The sequence below is a fragment of the Sciurus vulgaris genome (assembly GCF_902686455.1).
Source record: "Sciurus vulgaris genome assembly, chromosome: 18".
Classification (NCBI taxonomy): domain Eukaryota; kingdom Metazoa; phylum Chordata; class Mammalia; order Rodentia; family Sciuridae; genus Sciurus; species Sciurus vulgaris.
This window is the reverse complement of record NC_136479.1, coordinates 16,099,308-16,123,143: the sequence shown is the minus strand read 5'-3', so window position 1 is coordinate 16,123,143 and position 23,836 is coordinate 16,099,308. Positions and strand designations below refer to the sequence as shown.

The following is a 23,836-nucleotide window of genomic DNA, read 5'->3' as shown; positions in this document are numbered from 1 at the left end:
TTGATGTACTAAATTATTAGATTCCTGCCTCCTTCCAGACATCTAAAACAAAGATCTCAAAAAAATGGAGAATAAAACAAAGATCTCAGCATTTAATAAATGCTTGTTGATTAAACAGGAAAAATGCAAGAAAAACATTTAAGTAGAATGTTTTATTGACTCTATGTCACCTGGGATTAATTACCTGCATTTATGTTTTATATTTTACTTGGTTGAGAAAAAAAGATAAATTATTATAGACTTTTGACTTTCATATGTTTGCTGCTCTGGATGAGAAAATGTTCCGTTCTCTCCCCTGCAGTATGTGCTTCAGGGTTCCAACTCATCAACAAAAGGTGTATGCCCCAAATTTCCACTTGCTGCCATTGACTTCCGGCCAGAAACAAATTTCTTTGCAGCCTTTACATAAAACAGAAGACAGAAAGTTAAAAGAAAGTAGATAAACTCATTTATTTTACTATTTAAGAATTTATGGAGGGCTGGAGTTGTACAGCTCACTGGTAGAGTGCTTGCCTTGCTCATGTGAGGAACTGGGTTCAATCCTCAGCACCACATAAAAATAATAAAGTATGTAAGTAAATAAGTATATAAAAAAAGAGTTTATGGATAGTACATTCTAAGCCAGCAATTCTACAACAGCCTCTTGTGAAAATAAACTATGAGATGGCTGGTGCTTCATTTAATTTGGGACAATATGGAGGAAAAGCTGAACTGTTCCTTTGTTGATTTAAAAAAAAAATATATATATTGTTATTAATTGTTGATGGACTATCTATTTATTTATTTTTATGTGGTGCTGAGAATCGAACCAGTACCTCACACACGCTAGGCAAGTTATCTACTACTGAGCCACAAACCCAGCTCACCTGTTCCTTTGAATATGAATATTCCATCATATGTGTGACTGACTAAGCAAGATAGAGTAGCTGTTGAGAGGCAGATGAGAAAAACCTCACTAACATTGCAAAACAGGGCAGAGTGGCTTCAGGCAGGGCTGTACTTGCTTCTGCATTATAATGACAAATAGTCTGGATTAACCAAAATACAGTTAAAGTCAAACTTTCGTCCTTAGTTTTCTTTCTCTCTTTTTAAAATAATCATAATTGGACCAAGCTTTTTTTTTTTTTTTTTTTTTTGGTGGGATTGAACCCAGGGCCTTGTTGCATGCAAGGCATGTATTCTACCAATTGAGCTAAATCCCCAGCCACCAAGCATTTTACTTTATTTATATTTATATATATACTTTAAATTGTAGATGGACACGATACCTTTATTTTTATGTGGTGCTGAGGATCGAACCCAGTGCCTCACACGTGCTAGAAAAGGCACTCGGCCACTGAGCCATAACCCCAGCCCTCCTTAGTTTTCTTTATCATTTCAGATTCAAAGCCTAGTTGTTTAGGTTAAGTGCAATACAAAGCAGGTCTAGGTACAGCAGCAGGTCCCTTAACCCTTGCCCCCATTATCTCAGGCCAGCATTCCTAATGGAGGAGAGATAGTGAGGTAGGCAGCTGGGTACATACTCTTGTATGCCATTTAGCAGAGTATGTAATGATGAACTTGGGGGCAAGTGAATGACGTTAGGGTTATTATCTTAAGATAAGCTTGTCTCTTTTTTAATCTAATTGTCCCTGTGCAAGGTAGACCTTGGTGAGAAGATGGCTGAGACAACTACAAAGAAAAAGCAGCTGACATTTTTTAACGTAGAAAGAAATGGGAAAACCCAATGACTTTAGATATACTCTGTAGCTCATGTGCTCTTTAGGCATAGTAGGGAATAAAAAGAAGTTTGAGACATGGTCTAAATATAGTCTAGACATAGTCCAAGCCCTCAACACAAATCAGTGTTATGTGTGGGGGAAAAAACACCAAGAGTGGGAGAATGTCTTACTTAAGCTGAAAAGAATAAAGAAAATATTGAGATGCTGGATGATGGAAGGACTGGCAGGATGGGGTTTATTTCTTAGTTGTTTTTTTTTGGGTGCTGGGGATTGAACCCAGGGCCTTGTGCTTACAAGGCAAGCACTCTACCAACTGAGCTATCTCCCCAGCCCCCTTAGTTGGTATTTTTCACTACTATTTAAGCCAGGGGATATAACTCTTCCTGACCTACAGATTTTAAAATGGTTTAACCTAATGATAATTTATTTGAACAAGGAAGATACATGAGGCCTGAGTTGATAAAGAAGCTATCTGCAGATATGATAAGCCCCCGTGTCTATCCACTAGGTAGTGAGGCACCTGACAGCATAAGAACAACGTATAGAGCCCAAGGAAGCTTATGCATTTCTTCTGAAATTGATCATTAAGGTTAAGTTCTCTGATGTTACATCATAAAATCTCATTTGCTTACATTTATGACATCAGTGTTAGCCACCGAGTCAATTTGCTGAAGGAGTGTGGATGGTGGTATATAAGAACCAGCAACTAGAGCCTGGGATCCAACTTCATCCAGGAAGCCCTCAGAAGACTCCACTGACATTAGGTATCCAGCTTTCAGCTTGTTCCTGTTTGATAAAAGGCAGAAGTCAGTTTTATAAAGCAAGGCAATTTTAAAGTATATGCCTCAAGCTCTGCAATATGTTTTTGGTAAATATTAACAGCTAAGGCCTCCGTTCTATACATTTCTTCAGTTCAATGAATATTATTTACTATTTGGAAAGCTGTCAATACAAAACTGTACTAAAAACTCAACAGACTGCCTTTTGATTTTGGACTAGAACTTAGATCTAGGTAAAGCTACTGTAATGTGAAATAACTCCTGCCTTGTGATATATTTTTAGTAATAATTCCAAGTATTTATATGAAAAAAAAAAAAAAAAGATATCTACTTATACAGGCTCTTAAGGCATTGTCCACTTGGCAGAATGCTGTGCTCAATACACACACACACACTCTCTCTCTCTCTCATCCAACTGCCAAGTGCTAATTCTATGCTGGGATTTGCCTCAGTGAGGGTAGCAGGATGCTGAAGGCAAGTGGGGAAGGATGGTACAGTCCTGAAAGCCCCAGCAGCTTAAATATGAGCACAAAAGCATCGATTTGAAAGAAAACAAGATAAAATCCAAAAAGAAATTGTTATTCCATGGTATTCAATAAGGTACTTGAGTTATTTAAACCCCAAACTATCAACCTTTGGCACCCTAAGCAAGACTTCCTTTAGGCGTAATTACAATCTAATGCAGTAATTTAACCAAATTGTCAGTTTAATTTAAGAAAAGATTTTACCTGCAATAAACTTTACCAAGAGGTTATTAGTTTGTCCTTTCAGGACTGACACTTTACTTTCACTTCTTTGCTATAGGAAGACTAAAAACCTTATAAGAAAAAATATCAGCTCAGGCTGGGGTTGTGGCTCAGTGGTAGAGTGCTTGCCTGACATGTGTGAGGCACTGGATTCAAACCTCAGCGCCACATACAAATAAACAATAAAATAAAGGTCCACAGACAACTAAAAAAAATTTTTAAAAAGTATCAGTTCCATAAAAAAAAAGACAGAAAACATATCTTGACATTAATAACCAGAATTTTATTTTCTATAAAATGCTATACCTTGTAAGAACTATGCTATAGGACAATTGTGTTGTACTTATTCAAGAGATGCAATTTTGTAATGTGCTGTAAAACAAAACCAGCAACAGGCTGGGATTGTAGCTCAGTGGTAGAGTGCTTGCCTAGTAAGTGTGAGGCACTGGGTTTGATTCTTAGCACCACATATAAACAAATAAAATAAAGGTCCATCAACAACTAAAAAAGTTTTTTTAAAAAAGACTGTTAACGCTGCATATTTTAAAAAAACACACAAAAACCCAAAAACTAATAACAGCAACAGTAACAGAAACGAGAAAACGTTGTTCTGTCCTGGGCTGGAATTCACCCTGTCACATTTTTCCTGTGGTCACTACTAAGTGGTCATGAAGATGGAGTTGCAGGATTCACAACTGGAATTGACTTAAGTAGATGGAGTCAGAATAAAATGTCTTAACTTCTGAACAAAAATGCACGTTGTTTTCAAACTTTAAAGTCTGTTTTAAATCTCTGAAGTACTAATACATTAAGGGATTTTATTGTTGGCACGTTCAATCTGGAAAGTGGAAATTAAAAATCACCAAATGGCAGACATGTATTCATCTTTCTTATTAAAACAAAACAAGTCAGATGTTTTCAAGAAATCCAGTTGGGAATCTATACCTAGGAAGTACAGCTGTCCTTTGGCATCTGGGGGGTTTTCATTCTAGGACCCCCATGTATACCAAATTTCACCAGTGCTCAAGTCTCTTACATAAAATGGCACAGTATCTGCATATAACCTATGCACAACCTCCCATATACTTAAATCATCCCTAGATTACTTATAACACTTAATACAATGTAAATACTATGTAAATAGTACATGTTTGGTATAGAGGCAACTTTCCCCAATTTTCAAAAAAATCTGCAGTTGGTTGTTGAATCCACAGATGAAGTAAGTATACAGAGGCCAACTATAACATAAAATACAAAAGTGTTAAACCTAAATATGTCCTTTGCAGCTTATAATTTCCAACTGTAGAAAATATCCAACAAGTTTATTTCAATATACCAGTTAGTATTTAGACAAATCTTTAGTGAACTGAACAAATGGAAACATCGTTTATCGTTTGATGTCTTAAATAAGAGGATTTGTCTCTTTTCATTTGTAATTTTCATATTTCTACAATAAGCATACTATTTAATTAGAATAAAAAGGTACAAACACATTGTTAACAATTTGTTTAAAAATGTATAGTCAATAAAATATGCAAAATGTTAACAATTATATCTCTAGGTGGTGGAATATGGTTGTGTTTCCTTTTATTATTATTATTTTTGTGGTGCTGGGAATCAAACCTAGGCCTCACCTATGGTAAGAAAGTGCTCTTCCACTGACCTGTATCCCCAGTCTTCCCTTTCCCTTTTAATACTTTTTGGTACTTTGCATTCCTTATAAGCATACATTATTATAATATCATTATAACTAAAAAAATAATCACTGAAATTCGACAAATGTAGTTAATATGTAAACTTACTTGGCAGTCTGGACATCTGCACTGGAAAGGTTTCCTTGAGCAATTGTTTTTACTTGGTTATAGGCAGCCTTGATAACCTAAGACACAAAGTAAGGGTTGGACATCCCTGGCCAGTGCCAGAGTCTCGTGAGGCAAGCAAACGTTTCTCTACTGAGGCGAAAACACAAGATAGAGGGTTAGTTCTAGACCAACTGCACAGGGTCCACTTGGAATTCTATAGCTACTATATGTTCCTCAAAGCAGTCATTTGTGCAAATTATGGTATGTAAGCAGCCAAACTTCTTAAAAATTTAAGTGACAGACAGCAGAAGATGGCTGAAAAGGGTGGCTCTTTCCTAAGGAGGAGCATCACCTACAAAGAGTAAGCATCTCTAAAATTTCCAAACTCTCACAACATCATACAATTAGTATTGCTATCTCTTAATATTAACCAAGTAGAAAGTAGTAATGCAATTAAAGTCCATTCATAAGCTTATCCATACTTGGAATGCCAGAGCCAAGAAAGATTCAAGTTCCAGTGATGTGGGTGCTTAGTAAATGCTTGATGAACAAATATATTTTACAATCTGGTCCATGATTTTCTTCATACCAACCCTGGCACATTCCAGGGCTGCTACTTATTGTTCCCCCCATCACCTGAATTCCAGGACTTTCATTTCTCTTCTACACTAGTTACCCATTTCTATAGCCACACATGACCTAGACGTGCCCTACCTCTGAAATCCCCAATTCCAAAGGCTTCCAGCCTCAGTCTTAAATCATGTCCTTCTTCCACTTTATCAAGATCTCATGCCTTATTTTTCTGCTTTCAGTCAGGCCCGTCAGGCTTCTCTTCTCTATCTGGTCTAGATCCCTGAATTGCCCCTTCACTCACTCTTGCCAATGTTCCCAACTCCTGTGCTATCTTCCTCTTACTCCTAAATGTCTACTTTGCTGGATTCCAGTTTGGGATTAATCCTACTATCTGCCTCCCCCATTTCTCCATTAGGAAAAAAAATGCTAATGAAGAAAAATTATAAAACAGACCTGACTGATTGTACTATGAATTCATGGGCACTTTAAGATATCTACACTAGCTCTGCTGCCCATTCTGTGTGCATCTTGCCATTCGACTGTCCCAAGCCTCATTTACTTTCAATCTTTTTTTTTTTCTCTTAAAATATGACTTAGTCTCTTACCTCATGAAGGATGTACTTTCTCATCTCCCCCACACCATCTCCCAATATTAGCCTTGATTTCCTAGGCTCAAAATGTCCACTGTATTCTGGATCTCACTTGCCTTCCCAGACTTGAGCCAAATGTCATTTTTTTTTTTTGGTGATGCTGCGGATTTGAACCCAGGGCCTTGTGCTTGCCAGGCAAGCACTCTACCAACTGAGCTATGTCCCCAGCCCCAATCGTCATTTTTTAACTTCTATATTTGCTCTAATCTTTCTTTATCAATGTCCCTTCCAATTTAATCTTTCAGTATAAACTCTCCCAAAATGGCCAGCTGCAAGTCTAAGCTCTACCTACATCAACCTCTCACCTCTTACTTTTCAATCATTCCTTAATCACTGTAAATTTTAGTTCACTTCCACTCCTCTGGGGAAAACTGATATGATCACCAATGATGATCCAGTGTGTTAAACTACAAGACCTCTCTAGTAACAGAAGGGATGCTAATCCATCAGTGGATCAAAATAGTGTCAACCGTTCTCTTTTTCCTGGCCTCCAAACATACTGGTTTCTCTTCTTTTTCTTCCTGTTTTCCTGGCCATTTTTCCTTAGTCATTTGCCCCACACATGGTGGTGTTTCCCAGAATCTAGTTTTAGCTTTCTTCCCCTACAATCTTTCATCTAGAACCCTGACTTCGGCACGAAACGCATCTTGGCCTGACCTCTCCAGGGTTCTCACATTTAGGCTTCTCAAGAGTCAACTCTATGCCATTTGTCTAAATAGAACCAAAATTTCATACTGAGAAATGCTGACAAAGCTTCAAACATTCCATATTTTAACTAAAAACATGCTAATGATGGGAAAAAGAATTCTGAGAATTGGTGAGTTTGCAACTTACATCTCCAGCAGCTGCAGCCTGGGAGATAGTGTAAATTCCAAAGAGCCCAGAATCCGAGTAACTGGCATTGAAAGCACAAACCTGAAATACAATGAAACTTATTATTGTTAGTTATTCTGCCAGATAAAATGAACAATTTCCTCAAGGCTGTCTAGAAAAAACCTTGTACCTTCATGGTATAAGCAAAATAGATTAATACTCCACTTGACCAGTCCTCTCAAGGGCTGAAGTGTTCTGTACACAGGTTACCATTCAGAGACCCCCCACCCCTACAATTTAAATCTAAAATGACTGCTCACTTTCCTTTTTGTTGGGTATTTTCTAAACTTCTTTTGATGAATAAAAGGTAATTCAAACATTTTATTATAACAGATACAGTATGGTCAAGTGGTATAGATCATGAGCTAGACCTGGTTTCTTCTCTCTGCTGTTGGTGGAGACTTTTTCACCAATTTGCTTTCTCTTCTCCTACACCTAAGGTCAAAGAGTTAGAGAAAAATTTTGCTTAGTAGTCATTATTCAAATTTTCAAGGTGGCAAAAAGTTTAGCCTCTGAATAATAGGGATATTGCTGACTAAAGTGTAAGCAGAATTTAGAGCTCCTTAAGGTAATCTTGATTGGCCAACACAGGTTTTCACAGTGTTCGTTTTGACCATTTACATGAAAAAAAAAAAAAAAAATCACAAGTTGTTATTTAAAAATACATACTTTCAGATTCCTGTAAAAGATTTATTGACTCACATCCTTGTGCATGCAACCTAGGAGTATTTTTAACAAGTGCTCCAGATGACTCTTATGTACATTAAAGTTTGAAAACCACGGGCTCAGTCCATATAAAACACAAGAAGAAACTCACTTCAAATGCTTTAAGTTTAATGACTCTAAGACTACCCTAGTAATACTCTAAAATTCTGGTCAAATTCTGAACTAGGAATTCCTACTAAATTATATCATTGGATATGGATTAAACTCTAGCTACACAAAGCCATCAGTAACATTCAATAGTGTAAAGTAAAGCATTAAGAAAACAGCGGACAATGAAGGAAGAAATATAATCTGAAGAAAATTTAAAAAGCAAAATTTAATTTGGGACTACTTTAAGATAATAGTTTTCAAACTGTGCTCCAGGGATCCCTGAGGGTCTATACAGAAGATTCAAAAGATTCAAAGTCAAGTAAGTCTTCAAAATTTCTTTAAAAGTTAAACCTTTTGTGCATTGCGACTGGGAAATGATATAGGAAAAGAGGTCCCTCTGCTAAGACAACAACAAAAAGCCAAAATTTTTTAATTCAAATATTAAAGAGAAATAAAAACAGAAGAATGTGAATTAATTTCCATCCAGTATCAAATTACTAAAGCATAAATCTACATGTTCCATATACTATATTGAAAACTATAATCAATGTTCAATCCTATAATTTACCTTTTAAAGATATACTACTGAAGCTCATGAAGAATTTTACACTGGGCAAACAATGCTCACTCATTAAATAAAACTTTCTTAGTTGGTATTTTATATTTTCCTGATATATCATTATTTTTACAGCTTTAATATTTTCCTATCATAAAAGTGTGTATTCTAAAGTAACATAAACCTTTTGTTATAATGAAAGCTCTCAGCTTTTTCTTTTCATTTAATCTAAACCTGGAGAGATGGGTCTGTAAACAACTGGTATATATCTTGCTCACTTGGTTGGAAAACAAAAAGAGTAGTGAAATTCAGGAAGTAGCAACAGGAACAGAAGAGAAAGAATAATACCTAGAAAGAAACACTAGTTAGAATCTAGGAATACATATATTAACTAAAACTTGACCATAAAGGGAACTTAAGTGTGACTCTCTGACTTCTATTTTTAAGCATGCATTCCTCTTCCTACATTAGGATTGAAAATAATAAGTTCTTTTCTTTTTTTTTTTTTGGGGGGGGGGGGGGGGGGGGTACTGGGAATTGAACCCAGGGCCTTGTGCTTGCAAGGCAAGCACTCTATCAACTGAGCTATCTCTTCAGTTCCAAATAATAAGTTCTTGATAGACCCATTAATGTACTAAAATCAAGCCTGTTGTCATTACACAAATATTTTTGGTGTTCATCTTACATTTTAAGAGCAGATTATCAGGATTACATCATAAATACTGAGCCTCTGAGAACAAGGAAGATATCAACTTTTCAGACTCACATCAAATGGCTGGTGATTTCCTTTGGCAACAGCCTGGTACAAGACGCTAGTGGCATTGCTGCCCCTCTTGACGTGTGGTCCGGCACCAAGGACATGCTGAAGAACACTGAATGCATGTGCTTCTGCACTTCCTATAGCAGCACTTTCTGCTACAACAGCAGCATGGACAAGACTGTCTCCATTTTGTTCTCGAATTTCACCTTAGGCCATATAAGGAGAGGGTGAGAAGGAAAATGGCTTGGTCACCACTGAGCCACATCCCCAGCCCTTTTTATTTTTTAAGACAGGTTGCTCAAAAAGTTACTGAGGCTGGCTTTGAACTTGCAATCCTCCTGCCTCAGCCACCCAAATTGCTGGGATTACAGGTGCATGCCATCACGCCCAGCACCATTGGTTTTATTCTTCAGTATCCTCTATAACACAGTATTAATCCACTAAGATTAAGCTTTCTTAACATGCTGTTCTAGTGGTGAAATGTCCTTCTGATAAACTAACCCTAACAGAAGAGAATGCTTACCTCCACGATATTTGGCCTTTGCACCAGATAAGCCAAGTCCACCCCTCATGTTAAGAAACTGTTCAGCAACTTGCTTTAAAACAGGATGACTCACACCTGATGAACAGAAACAAAAATAAAGCTAGAACCAGAATTTCTAAAACGACTACTGTTTTTGTTTTAACATGTGATTTTAAAATTTAAGCTTAGAAATAGAGAGAATGAGAGCTTTTCTACTAAATGCCATCCTTCCATATATCCATTTACAGTTTAATATTTGTAAACTATTTACTCTCATATTTGTCTAGAATTTTTGCTGTGCAGTTATATTATTTTCTTTTTTTTTTTTTTTTTTTTTGTGCTGGCAATCAAACCCAGAGCATCCTGCATGCCAAGCATATGCTCTTACCACTAGGGATGGGGCTCAGTGGTAGAGCGCTTGCCTAGCACGGGTGAGGTACTGGGTTCGATCCTGAGTACCACATAAAAATAAATTATATAAAAGTGTTGTGTCCATCTACTAAAAAAAAAGGTTATCATTCTATTGATGTTTCTGACATCTCTCATAATTTGCATATTTCTAAGTGATTAGTCTATATTATCCATTTAAGGTTATAAAGAATGCCATTCTATGGGTGTACTATCATTTCTTTAATCAATACCTTCTCAACAGACAATTAGCAAGTTTCTAGTATTTGGGTGCTTCAAAGGATGCTATCAAAAGAGTGAAAAGACAACCCATGGAAATGAAAGAAAATATTTGCAAATCATATGTCTGATAAAGTGCTATAATTCAAAATATATAAAGGTTCCTTATGACTCATGAATAAAGAAAATAAACAATCCAATTAAAAAATGGGCAAACAACTTGAGCAGACATTTCTCCGAAGAAGTTATGCACATGGCCAGAAAAGGAATAAAAAGAAATCATGTGTCATTAGGGAAATGCAAATTAAAACCACAATAACCATTAAATAACCACTAAAATGGCCATAATCAGGACAGTAAGTGCTGGTGAGAATGTAAAATGGTACAGCTAATTTGGAAAACAGTCCTGCAGTTTCTCAAACTGTTAGAGTTACCATATATCCTGACAATTCTACTTATACGTATATCTTCAAAAGAACTAAAAACTGGTATCCTAAGAAAAACTTAATACATGAATGTCAAGTTTTCACAATTGCCAAAAGGTGGAAATGAACTAAGTGACAATGAAGTAATGGAATATTTATCAGCCAAAAAAAAGGAACATTGATACATACTACGATATGGATGGACCTTGAAAACATTATGCTAATTAAAAGCCAGTTACACAAGGTCACCTACTATATGATTCCATTTATGTGAAATATTCAAAGGGGTCAAATCTATGAAGACAGAAAGTTGATTAATGTATACCAGAAACAGGATGGTGAGAATGGGGAGGACTGCTCATGGGCATGGGGTTTCTTTGGAGATGATGAAAATACTTTGAAATTAAATAGTGGTAACAGCTGCAAAACTATTTGAATTTTCTAAAAGCCCCAGTATGGCATGTTAATTATACCTCAAATTGTTATTTCCGAAACAAAAAAACAGTATTTTAACAATACTCTCATGCAAACATTTTATACTTGACCAAGTATTTCTGTAGGACAAATTCTTTTTTTTAACACAAGGTCTTGAACTTGAGATCCTCGTGCCTCAGCCTTCTGAGTAGCTGGAATTACAGGTGTGCACTGCTACACCTAGGAGCAAATTCTTATATTCCCATTAACAACTTTTGAGAGTGCCTATTTTATTCCATATCCCAGTTACTACTGGGCAGTATCAACCTTTTAATCAACCTTTTTTGCTGTTCTTACAGATTAAAATGTTTATTTAGTGAGGGTGACTATGTTTTAAAGTTGCTGGCTCCACCCTGAGCACTTCAACCACCAACTGTTTACACCCTTTGTCTGGTTTTCTATTAAGTTGTACTTCTTTTTAAGACAGTCTGTAAATGTTCTTTGCTTAGAGAAATGCATCCTTGTTACAGGTTTTACAAATACTGTAAAGAATATAAGGCAAATAGTTTACAAAGTTAAACAATGGATTCTGCTTTCACAAATAAATGACTAGCAATTAAAATTTGATTGTATATTGTCTGTTTCACAAAAACAGAAGTTTTAAAATTTTGTTCAATTCTAGGTTCACATGATTACAGTTTAAAGGACTGCCCTTAGGAAAGCAAACTGACATAGTAATTCACAACTTACCAAGCCCAATCAAAGCCATTCGTGCGCTTGTAAAATGGTTCTGAACGAAGTGATGTAACTGAGGAAGTTAGACACTATTATTAGGTTTTATTGGTATAAATATAAAAAGTTGTAAAAACATGCAAGTGTAGTTTGGCAGGAAATAAATACACAGGCATAAATGCTACTGTTACGAACTTACAAGGGACTTAGTGCTAAATTATACTGGGATTTCATTATAAAAACTACTGCTTAAAAATCTGATATTGTGGTTAGGTTGTACAACTCTGTAATTGTAATAATGAAAACCACTGATATCTACACTTTAAATAGGTAGAATTATGGTATATGATTACCTATCAATAAAGCTATTAATAAAGAAATGAAATTAAAGCGTATTCATTGATCTGAAGTTGAAAATTGGAAGTAAATTTATAATTTTTATTATCACGTGGTTTAAGCAATATATTAGATAACTGTGTGTTTCCACAGGTAGTAATAAAGCACTATAAATATTCTATGGTTGGCCTACTAGAGTTCTATCACTATAACCCTTCTTGCCCATTTTTGAAGCCAATCTCAGCAAAACTGTTCTTGTTATGAGGTCACTGTTAATATCAGGATTTCCAATCTGGACTATCACAGAATTACCTGGGAGAACTTTTACTGTCCTCTCACTTCTACTCCATTGCAGGGACCCATACTACAGACAAATATGATAGATTTGATGAGGAATCTTAGAATCTTTATTTAAAAGTAACTAGCCATATATCCAATCAACCACCCTGGTGATCTCAGGATCAATAAGATGTAGGAATCATAGTTTTTACTATTATTTTTGACTTAATATACAATATTAGGGCTGAAATATGTATTCTTAATAGGAGTGATACTCCCTCCACGAATCTAAAAATTGGTTCTTGTGGGTAAGGAAAAAACAAACAAAAAACCTTACTCATTTTATGTAAAAAGTACAAGTATATATTCAAATGCATAAGCAGATATACAATGTATGTGTGGTATTAAAAACTCACGGGAACGGGCTGGGGTTGTAATCAGTGGTAGAGTGCTTGCTTAGCATGTGTGAGGCAATGGGTTCGATTCTCAGAACTGCATATAAATAAATAAAGGTCCATCAACAACTAAAAAAATATAAAAAAAAAATTCATGGGAAGGCTGTAGAGAAAGGCTACTTGTAGAAAGTGATAATGTTGAAAAACACTGGGCTAAAGTAAGGACTCAGAACTTTTTTTAGTCAATGTATCAGAAGCTGGGCCCTAAAATGAATGGCAGACTCCTATGACATCACTTTGGAAAATCATATTCTTTTCCTTTTTTTTTTGGTAGTGGGGATTGAACCAGAGGTGCTTTACCACTGAGTCACATCCACGGACATTTACTTTTATTTTCATGTTGAGACAGGGTCTCACTAAGGTTACTTAGGACCTTGCTAAGTTGCTGAGGCTGGCCTTGAACTTTTGGTCCTATCTCAGCTTTGAGTCACTGCACCCTGCAGTCACATTCCTTTCTTTCTACTGATGTTTTTCTATTGAAGCTGCCATTGCTCAAAAGTATTCTACTACCAATTTCTTTAGAATTTCCTTTTGCCTGGAGACTCATTAAAGATAAAACAAGGGGCTGGGGTTGTGGCTCAGTGGTGTAGCACTTGCCTAGCACATGTGAGGCACTGGGTTCAACCCTCAGCACCACATAAAAATAAACAAAATAAAATAAAGGTATTGTGTCCATCTACAACTAAAAATATTTAATAAAACAAAACCAAAACAAAACAAAAAAACACACTAGTAACTTTGACAGAACCAAGCCCTCATGGGTAAATCTTGGTATCTGCCCACAAGACGTACACTTTTTTTTTAAAGGACTTTTCAAAATATCTGAATTCATAAATTGCCTTTACTTGATATTATTTTGTTATGGAATTTTTATATATCAGTTAATATTTTCAAATAATTGAATAATGTGCTAGCCTACAGGTAATTTAATGAGTTATTTAATGTCCTAATGCTGGATATTAACTTGTTTCTCATTTGTCTCAATTATTTAAAAGATGCTATAAAAGACATCCTTATAGATAAATGTTTGTTTCTGGAATAAACTTCATAAGTTTATTAATTAAGCTATTACTTACAAAAGTATATAGAAAAACATTTATAACTATAAACTCGTTTTACTCTGACATTCAGTCTTTTATAGGGAGCTTTTAGCATCATCATCATCATTATTATTATTTTTGGTACCAGGGTCACTTAATCATTGGTAATTAAAAAATTTTATCTTAAATTTTTTTGACAATTTTTTTTCCCATTGGGCAGGTGGTAAAAGTAGAAAATTAAAGAGTATATGCACATTATCTACACTTGCAGATTTAATAGTTCATGTTTCTTATTTTGGAAACAAAGTTCTATGGCATACACATGGCTATGATAAAACTTTACTGTCAGCACAGTGTGCGGGAAAAGGTGAATGAGCTAGCGAGTGGGCTGATGACAGAATGGGAGGTAAGAAGTGGGGTTCATTCTCCTCTATGTATTCAGAGGACCAAACATTTTTAGTCAAAGAATTTACTTTGCTATTTAAACATCTGAATATTGTTTTAAAAAGATACACAGAAAAGGGTGTAAAAGAAAACATACCACGCATTAACATTGAGTGCCTTTAGGTTTGTGAGATATTTTATTTTTATTTTGAGATTTTTCTATAATGATCATATCCCTTTTGTTGTGAAAACTTATTTTTAGTTAAAAGATATACAAAAATTGTTCACATAGAATTTGAATTAAAAAGTAAGTGCATGGGGGTGAGGGAAAAGCAAGCAAGCTAAATTTCTTAAAACAAGGAGACAAAAGGAAAAATCAGCAAACATCCTGAAATGGTAGATGACTATTCAAATTAAAGGTAAAAAAAGCATATTTAAAAATGTAGGATGTTTTAACTTACCTCTTCTGATGTCACTTTTCCAATCCTATAGTCAGGACAATACAGTGAATTAGCTAAGGCATTCCGGTAAGCAGCAGCATGCAAATTTTCCATGAGATCTATAAGACAGAGAAGTAAAGAGGCCATTATTGAAATGCAACTTAAGTAAAGACAATAATATTTTTAAATCTGAGAAAGCAACAAATCTATACAAATTTGGCATTGAAATTTATTATCATTTAATCTCTAGCAACTTCAAAATTCTGCCAGTTCAATATGCTGAGGAAAATAAGAGATTATACAGTAGCAGCTTCTACATGTCAGAGCCCACCTAACACTTTTCTAACTTTAATTTACCTGGCACCACCTAGAAGGTATAACTTCCACCTGGAAGTCTGAATCTAGTTATAATTCTTCTACCACCTTGCCATGTGACCTTGGGCAAGTCATCTAATCTGAATTCCACTTACCTCTAGGTTCCCACTCTAGGTAATGAAGGTATTATCAGGATACAGGGAGTGATGAAAGTATCAGTTTTGGGTTATTTTACTAGTTTTCAGGAGTCCAATGCTACCATTTACCTGGATTTACTCTTCACTGGTACCATGGCACTGTCCCTGCCTTCCTGCTTCTGTGTTTGCATTGGAGTTGTTTCCTACATTTGTTGGTTACTTGGGCAAGTGCCCTATGCCAGGCATTGTGCTAGGTGCTGGAAATACAGAGATGAGCCTGATACAATGCCCACTCTCAAAATGTTGGGAGAAAAAATCGTGACATAAAGTCCATGCGATATCAGTATTATGTTGGAAATGCAGTATGGGCATAAGGGAAGGCAGTGGAAACTGGAAAAGAGTAAAGGAAGTAAGATCTGGGATAAGTCTTACAGAATGAATGTTTCACAGGTGAATGATGTGGGATCAGTATGAAAGGTAGAACAGACAAAGCAAAGTCATTAAATATGATAACAGGTGGATTCAGAGGGGAATCACTGCTAGGAGGGGAAGAAGGCTGAACAAGAAATAAGAGAAGCGGGACTGGACATTTTAAAAAGCTAGAAGTAGGGACTATGATACCACGTGGATTAATCATTGTAAATGGTAAATATTTGAAGACATACGTACATTTAATGTGACTTAAACACCACACAACATATACACGTATTGAAACATTACACAGTACCCCATCTGTATGTACAAATTTTTTTTTTTTTTCATGGTAAAGACTGCTTCATTGGTGGCAGTTAGTACAAATCAATAAATATGATCCCCAAAGAGCTCAGTTATTTATCAGATTACCGGTCCATAGAGAGCTGAATGAAACTGAACCAAATGATTGCTGAGATGACTGTCGTCAATCCTGCTTCTTGGGAAATGAAGCCATAGCTAAATGATTCAAGGCATATGCTGTTGCACCAACTGTAAGAATCACGGTGGCTCTATACAGCAGGGCATCAGTTACCCTACCCTTCAGATGCATTGGAATTCCATTATCATCCTGAAACAGCTTTTGGTTCTCTGGAACTTAATTTTCAAAATGCCTGCATGAAGCAGTGCTGATGGTCTTTTGGGCAATCTTACAAACACCCACCAGATTCTGCAGCATCTTGCCTCACTGCCCACCAACCACAACAACTGAAGGCCAAGAAGGAAAATCACAACAGAACCAGAAGTAATATGTACAATTTTTATGTATCACGTTAGCATTTTTTTTTTTTTTTTTTTTTTTTTGGTACTGGGGATTGAACTCAAGGGCACTCTATCACTGAGCCATATCCCCACTCCTATTTTGTATTTTAATTAGAGATAGGTTCTCACTGAGTTGCTTAGTGTCTCACTATTGCTGAGGCTGGCTTTGAACTCATGATCTTCAGCCTCCTGAGTTGCGCCAACTTACATATCACTTTAAAAAAGCTAAAAATAATAAATAAGAAACAGGAAGTGATCTGATTTTGAAGGGATTATGAAAGGCCGTACAGGCTAGTCATCTTTAAAGGCTTTTCAATGGGTTTTTCATATTAGAAAAATCACTGTAAAGGCAATGTGGAAGGCAGACTTACGTTGTAAACCAAGAGATAAAGACCAGAGCAGATACGAGATTGTACTGTAATTGTTTAAAGGATGAGGGGTGCAAGCTCATGCTACCAGTGGGGAAGGAGTCATTCTGGACACGTAAATCATCTTTCCTACAACTTTACCATTCCATTTATTTGGTACAGATCCTCAGCAACAAAGACCACATTCCTCTATGACATAAAGTATCACCATGAAGTAACAGGAGCAATATGAACTAAATGTATGTTTCAGACACCTGATAGGATCCTTTCTTGACAGGCCTACATTCTAAAAGAAGCCTATGCCATGCGGAGGCCCTGAAGCTGGTCCCTGATTCTGGTTCTACCTGCACATTTCTGCACCCACCAGAAGTTGTAAGACAACATTGCATAAACATAAAAAATTAACACAAAAAAAAGGTTCTTCTTATTTATTTATTTATTTTTTGGTACCGGGAATTGAACTCAGGGGTACTCAACCACTGAGCCATATTTCCAGCCCTATTTTGTATGTTATTTAGAGACAGGGTCTTACTGAGTTGCTTAGTGCCTTGCTTTTGCTGAGGCTGGCCATTCTTCTGCTTCAGCCTCCCTAGCCACTGGGATCACAGGAGTGTGCTATTTTTATTTTATTTTACTTTTACAAATAATTTATTTATTTTGATTCATTGTACACAAATGGGGTACAACTATTGTTTCTCTGGTTGTACACGAAGTAGAGTTGCACCATTTGTGTAATCATGCAAGTACATAGAATAATGATGTTTGTCTCATTCTGTTATTTTTCCTTCCCCTCACTCCCTCCCCCCAAAGTTCTTACTTTTTAAAAGTTAAATTGCTTGCTTCTGAAAGATTCACTAAAGGGGAGTTGACTAACAATAATAGCAATACATAACAATAAACAGTAACAGCAGATGCATTTAAAAATAACATTTAGAAATAAAAGAACATTATACTTAAGTGAGCAAATTTTTTGGAAAAGATATTTTCAAACTCAAGTAGGAAAAAAATTTCAATAGTCTCTGAAATCTGTCTTTCGAAACGTCTACCTTAGAAACAAGAGAATGTAATATGAAAATGTACTTACGAGCCTGAGGATTCTGAAAAGCCACGGCTTTGTCAATCTTTAGCTGAGACTGAAGGGCAGCCACTTCCCAACGACGGAATTCTGGTGCTGTGGTGACATTAAGCAGGAACTCCATTAGAATGTCACTAGAAAAAACATCAAAATAAGAGTTACAGGTCAAAAATTTAAAACCAATATTCAGGATTCTACACAAGTGTTAACATTCTCATATTAAAGTTTGAGCCTCATAGTAAGCAGTGTTATAAGCATGAAGTTTGTGAATAATATTTCAAACCAAAGTCAGAGGTTATAACAACACAAACATGAACTGAGCAGTTTAGGATTATTTAAAAAGCAGACGTTCTAAACACATGCAAATGCTTACATATCATCCCGCAGGCACTCCACAGTGTATGCCATATTTTCCCTTGTTGCAGTCACACTGAATTGGAAACAAATTAGAAGAAATAAATAAATCAGAAGACTAAACTGTCCTTTTATCTTTTCTGTTAAATCAACAAATTCCTTTGGAAAGTTTTTGAACTGCTATCAGAAAGTGCAAATGACAACATACCCAACTAAATTTTAAAAAAATTATATATATTTTTTTAACTGACAAATCAACCTTAAAAAGGATGAAATTCTAATTCAGACTATAATATGGATGAACGCTGAGGACCTAATGCTAAGTGAAATAAGTTACATTTTAATGAGGAACAAAATTAGAGACAGGAAATAGAACTGCGGTTGTCAGGAGCTTGGGGGGATGAAAAATGATGGGGAGTCACAGTCTAATGGGCAGACTTTGGGTTCAGCAAGATGACAAAGGTCCAGAGATAGATGGTTGCTACTACCACAGAACTATACACTTGCCCCATCATGATTATATTATATTATGCTTTATTAATTTCCCTAAAGATGGACATAGATTTTCTGGTCTCAACAAAGATAAGGAGTATCTTTATACATGTGAATTAAAAACTGCTTGACTTTTATCAATACTACTAGGTATTTCCTGATTGTTTTCTAAGTGGTTGTATAATTTATACTCCCACCAGCAGAATAAGAGATTTTCCTTCTCCCTTATTTCTGCAAAGATATGAAATTTTTAAAAATCTGATGGGTGTGAAATGGTATACAGCTGATTATGAAGACTAGTGTTTCTTGCTTCCTCTTCTGGAACTAGTCTATTCCTATCTTTTCTCCACTCATTTTTTTCTTTAGTTTTTTGCAGATTTGCAGTACTTTATTTTCCCAAATAGAAATCCTTAATATATTATGTATCTTGCAAGTAGCTACTCCCAATCAGTTATGTAAATTTTTACTTTAAGGGATAAAGATATTTTATACTTTAATGCAAATTCATCAGTCTTTTTCTTCTTGTGTTCTGTTAGGGAAATCTTCACCCACCCTGATAACAGAGAAAAGTTCCCTTAAAACTGAGGGTTTTTTTTTTGTGTTTTTACTTTATTTCCTATTATTTATTTAACAAACCTTAATTTACCACCAACTGCTTCAATTCCACGGGTTATCTTGAAAGAAGAAGCACCTTTTGTAGTCTTGAAAAAGAAAAGATTTTCTTAGTAGTTTTTTAATGCTGAGTATCCTAAACATCATAGTATATCAAAATCTATTGCCTAATCGTTATTAGCATATTCAAAAGAAACTTTCATAAGTATTGGATCCTATTAAATTAAGAATTATACAACAAGGTTCAATGAAGAACATAAGCATATATTTTTTAATATAAAGTATATTTATGTAAACATTACATTTTCAAATATAAGCTTATTGGAGTTCCTAGTCTTTTTTGAAAAAGAATTACATATGGGAGAGTCCTTTTCATTTTTCAGTTCCTTTAAAAATAATTTTTACTTATTTCTTATATTCTAACACTAACACTCAGATGGACACCAATTTACTGGTTCTCTGTAGCAAATATCCTGTGGTTTCATGTTTTATATTAGGTTTTATTGGGTTGAACAAAACTATCTACCCAGAACCTAAGAAAGTGACTTTATTTGGAAAGTCTTTTAAATAGAATGGCAGTTTCACTGTGGCATATTGTGGGACATGCATTTAACATAATTTGATCAATTTCAGTCTCTAATACCCCTGATTACCTATCCCTGCTCCCTCCCATATCCTCTCTTCTACTTGGAAATAGGATCTTTGCAGATGTACTTAAGATGATGTCGTACTGGATTAGAGTGGGTCCTAAATACCATATAACAGGTGTCCTTTTAAGAGTGAAATGTGGACACAGACAAAAGGAAAGTCATGTGACAATAGAGGCAGGGATTAGAGTGATGCAGCCACAGGTCATGGAATGCAAAGGGTTGTCAGCAACCAACAGAAGCTAGGAAGAGGCAAAGGATTCTTCCCTATAGTTTTTAGTGCAAGTGTGGCCCTGCTGATACCCTGACTTGTCATAAGACACCCTGACTTTGACTTCAAGCTTCCAAAACTGTAAGGCAAATTTCTTTTAAGTCATTCAGTTTGTGCTAATTTGGTATGGTTGCTCAAGCAAATTAAAAAAGGGATATTGCTTCCAGATTTTCATTTTCATAAGACTAAGACACCATAGCATTTCCAAACAGGCAATAAAGATACTTACTAAACTGGATGCAAGACGCAGCAAATGAGAGGTTCCTAAATTGTTGGAGTCCTCATATCTACTGCCTGCTTTAATGAACAAACCAATTCTTGATGCAGGAGCATAGTTTTCCAGAGAAGCAATTACCAAACCATTTGGTAATTTGGTAAACTGCATTTAAGATTAAGTAGAGATATAATTAATGTTTTAATATTACCAATGAGAGTAAAGTATATATGGATTTTAGTAAGCAACTCAGTTGGACTAACCTCAAGGTCCTGAGGATGTAGAGGAACTCCTGCGGGGGCAGCTGTGCCTTTAATTTTGGGGGCAACTTTGAGGGAATAAAATCTCTAAATATAAAGAAGAAATATTACACACATTTCTCACAAAGTGCTTTATATAAAAGTATTATATCAGTGTTGCCAAGAGAAAGAGGGTGTTCAGAAGTAAAAAGAGGAACCATTACTTCCATTGGATGGTTTAGCTGAATATAACTCATCAACCCAACAGCTCACCCCAGCCATTTAAAAAAAAAAAGTTTTTATTAGTTGTTGATGGATCCTTATTTTATTTACTGAGAATTGAACCCAGAGCCTCACAAATGCTAGGCAAGCATGAGTCACAACCCCAGTCCTACCCAATCTTCTATTTATTTGTGATTCATAGACTCCTGAATTCTCTATGCTCATTTTTTTTTTTTTTAACTATATAAAGAATCATTGTAGGGCTGGGGCTGCAGCTCAGTGGTAGAATGCTTGCCTTGCACATGTGAAGCACTGGGTTCGATCCTCAGCACCACATAAAAATAAAGAAAGATAATGTGTATGTGTACAACTAAAAAAATATTAAAAAAGAATCATTGTATTTTCTGAATCTTTTAACTACCTTACTGAAGTTTCTAGTGTGTCCCTCTAGCTCTAATGCTTTGGAATTTTTTGGAAAGGTACTGAATTGCCATGTTAATACCCATTTAGAGATTTGAGCAGTACTGCTTCCAGAATCTGCCCTACGAGTCTCTTTGTTTTAGTCTACTTTCCAATTTTCTACTTAATTTTAGCAACCGTGAAAAAACCCAAAGTGTACCAACTTCCTCTGAGCTATTTTCATTGTGCCAAAAACCAAGTAACCAAGGGTCTTTCTTCCATTCTTTGACTAAATAAAAATTTATATCACCCTGAGATTAATAATAGATTAATTCACAGCACATTCTCAAAATATAATATACACTCACTAGAGGAAAATAAGTTCCTATTAAATGTCAGATAATGGATTCAAAATGCATTCCCTTTAATCAGTTTTTTTTTTTTTTTTGGCAAATGATATACAGTGTCATCAAAGTCATTTTGATTATGTGTACATCTCACAAAATTACTAGTGGAAATGTTGCATATATAAAACTTGGTACTCCCAAGATGCTCCTGCTTCAGCCTCTGGAGTAGCTGGGATTACAGGTGTGAGCCACTGCATCACCCAGCTATGACATTTTTTTAGTTAGGTGCTTATTTGTCCCTTTCAAATCAGTAAAGAATTGTCCTAGTAATTATCAATTACTAAATTCTTTTGAATAACACAATGTGTTAGTTGAATAACACAATGCGAGAATAAGTTTATTAAAATAAGTGCTACAATTAAAAACAAACAATTGCTTTCAAGTTTACTATAACTTGCTTTCTTTGGTCCTTTTCAACTGTTATCTCAGAACTCTTTTTTTCTACTGAAAAATGGAATGGAGGAAATTTGGGGTATTTTGCTAGTCGGAGTTGCCCTCGAAGTGTTGTTAATCATTGGGTTTTTTAGGCATGCCACGAATATAATTACAGCCTAAATTTGTATAACAATGTAACACAAAGAACAGGAAAACTCCACTCCCAGGTCTGGTCTTTTGCATTTTCCTCTAGCAGGGTTTTTCAGTCCAGGTATTATGGAAATTTCAGGCTGGATAACTCTTTGTTATAAAGGGGCTGTTTTATGTAGGTTTTTAGCAGCACCCCTGGCCCTCTTGTCAGTAGCAGTCTCCCCAAAAGTTGTTATAAACAAAACTGTCTCTAGACATTGCTAACAGTACACTGGTGCAAATTATTCCTTGCTTAAAAATTTTTTTTTAAGTGTTCCTCCTTTTATTACTTGCTAATCAGTGCTCCACAGTGACAAAACACCTATGCTTGAGGAAACCTAAGTGACAGTTATGTTCAATTTGGGCTTAAGGGGGAGGCCCTAGTTAAGCAGCTTTTGAGAACAGTCCAAGAATCTCTTCCGGAGGATTCCTGTAGTAAGAGATGAAGAAAAGCACATTTATATTGTCCGGTTATAATTAACGATGAATGAGGTTCCAGGCAATGGGATAAGCGCTACATCTACAGGAGTTTATTTCTTACACTTTTATTAGTAAGCCCATTTCACCGTTGGGAAAAACTGATGCTCCAAGATAAACCAAGAAGCAGAGGCCACAGCTGAAGAGGCGCGGTGGGTGGGGCTTGGGTCTCGTGCGGCCTCCGCACGCCGGCAGAATAGTGACCTTCAGAAGTCTCTCCAGGGAGTCGCTTCGCCTCCGCTCTCAAGCCCTCTTTTTTCAGGTTTTCCCGCGTTAGGTCCCTCGGGTTCACAGAACGAGCCACGCCTCTCCTAATTATCCCAGCTTTCAGCCCTCTTCGCCTCCAGGGTTCAGCTGAAGGGCAGGTGAAGCCCAACGCCTGGGACCCTACATCGGGAACCTCCAGTCCGTACCACCTTGCTGACAAACTGCCCCCACACCCTCCCCAAACCTTCCGCTGTGCTCACCGAGAAGGACCCGGCTCTGGTCAGTAGCTTCATGGCTCAAGTGTACTCTGACCCGCTGTCACTGCGGCTTAAAGGCAGGTAAGATGGTGGCGGAGGACCGAAGTTTCCCAGCTTCCCCCGCGAACGCTCTTTCCCACGCCCGCTTCGTGAGGGTTCTTTCTATACCGACTGCGCTCTACTGCTCTCTGGATGTTGGATCAATCCAACTCATCCAAGACACAGGCTAGAGGAACGCATAATTTCATAAGAAAACATACAAATGGTACTTTAGGTTACCGCTTTTTGGGTTGTATACCGGTCCACATATTCACTCTTTAATCCTTTTCTAATTCCCTCTACGAAAGCCCATCACAACTTCTCCCCCCCCCGCCACAGTGGACTCTTCCAACCTGGATCGTCCAATGAAACAGCG

General features: G+C 36.2%; 1 protein-coding gene across 1 annotated transcript; it reads right to left on the bottom strand.

Moving 5' to 3' along the window:
• Positions 1-133: 133 nt before the first annotated feature.
• Positions 134-23,577, bottom strand: UQCRC2 (ubiquinol-cytochrome c reductase core protein 2). The gene is made up of 14 exons (XM_079120038.1): positions 23,425-23,577; positions 20,913-20,996; positions 20,665-20,814; positions 19,542-19,606; positions 18,433-18,489; positions 18,069-18,193; positions 14,953-15,050; positions 12,016-12,073; positions 9,800-9,895; positions 9,283-9,482; positions 7,106-7,186; positions 5,049-5,125; positions 2,354-2,507; positions 134-399 (listed from the first exon to the last, which is right to left on the bottom strand). The coding sequence occupies exons 1-14, from the start codon at positions 23,455-23,457 to the stop codon at positions 310-312; spliced, it is 1,368 nt and encodes a 455-aa protein (XP_078976164.1). The 5' UTR covers positions 23,458-23,577; the 3' UTR covers positions 134-309.
• Between the last annotated feature and the right edge of the window lie 259 nt (positions 23,578-23,836).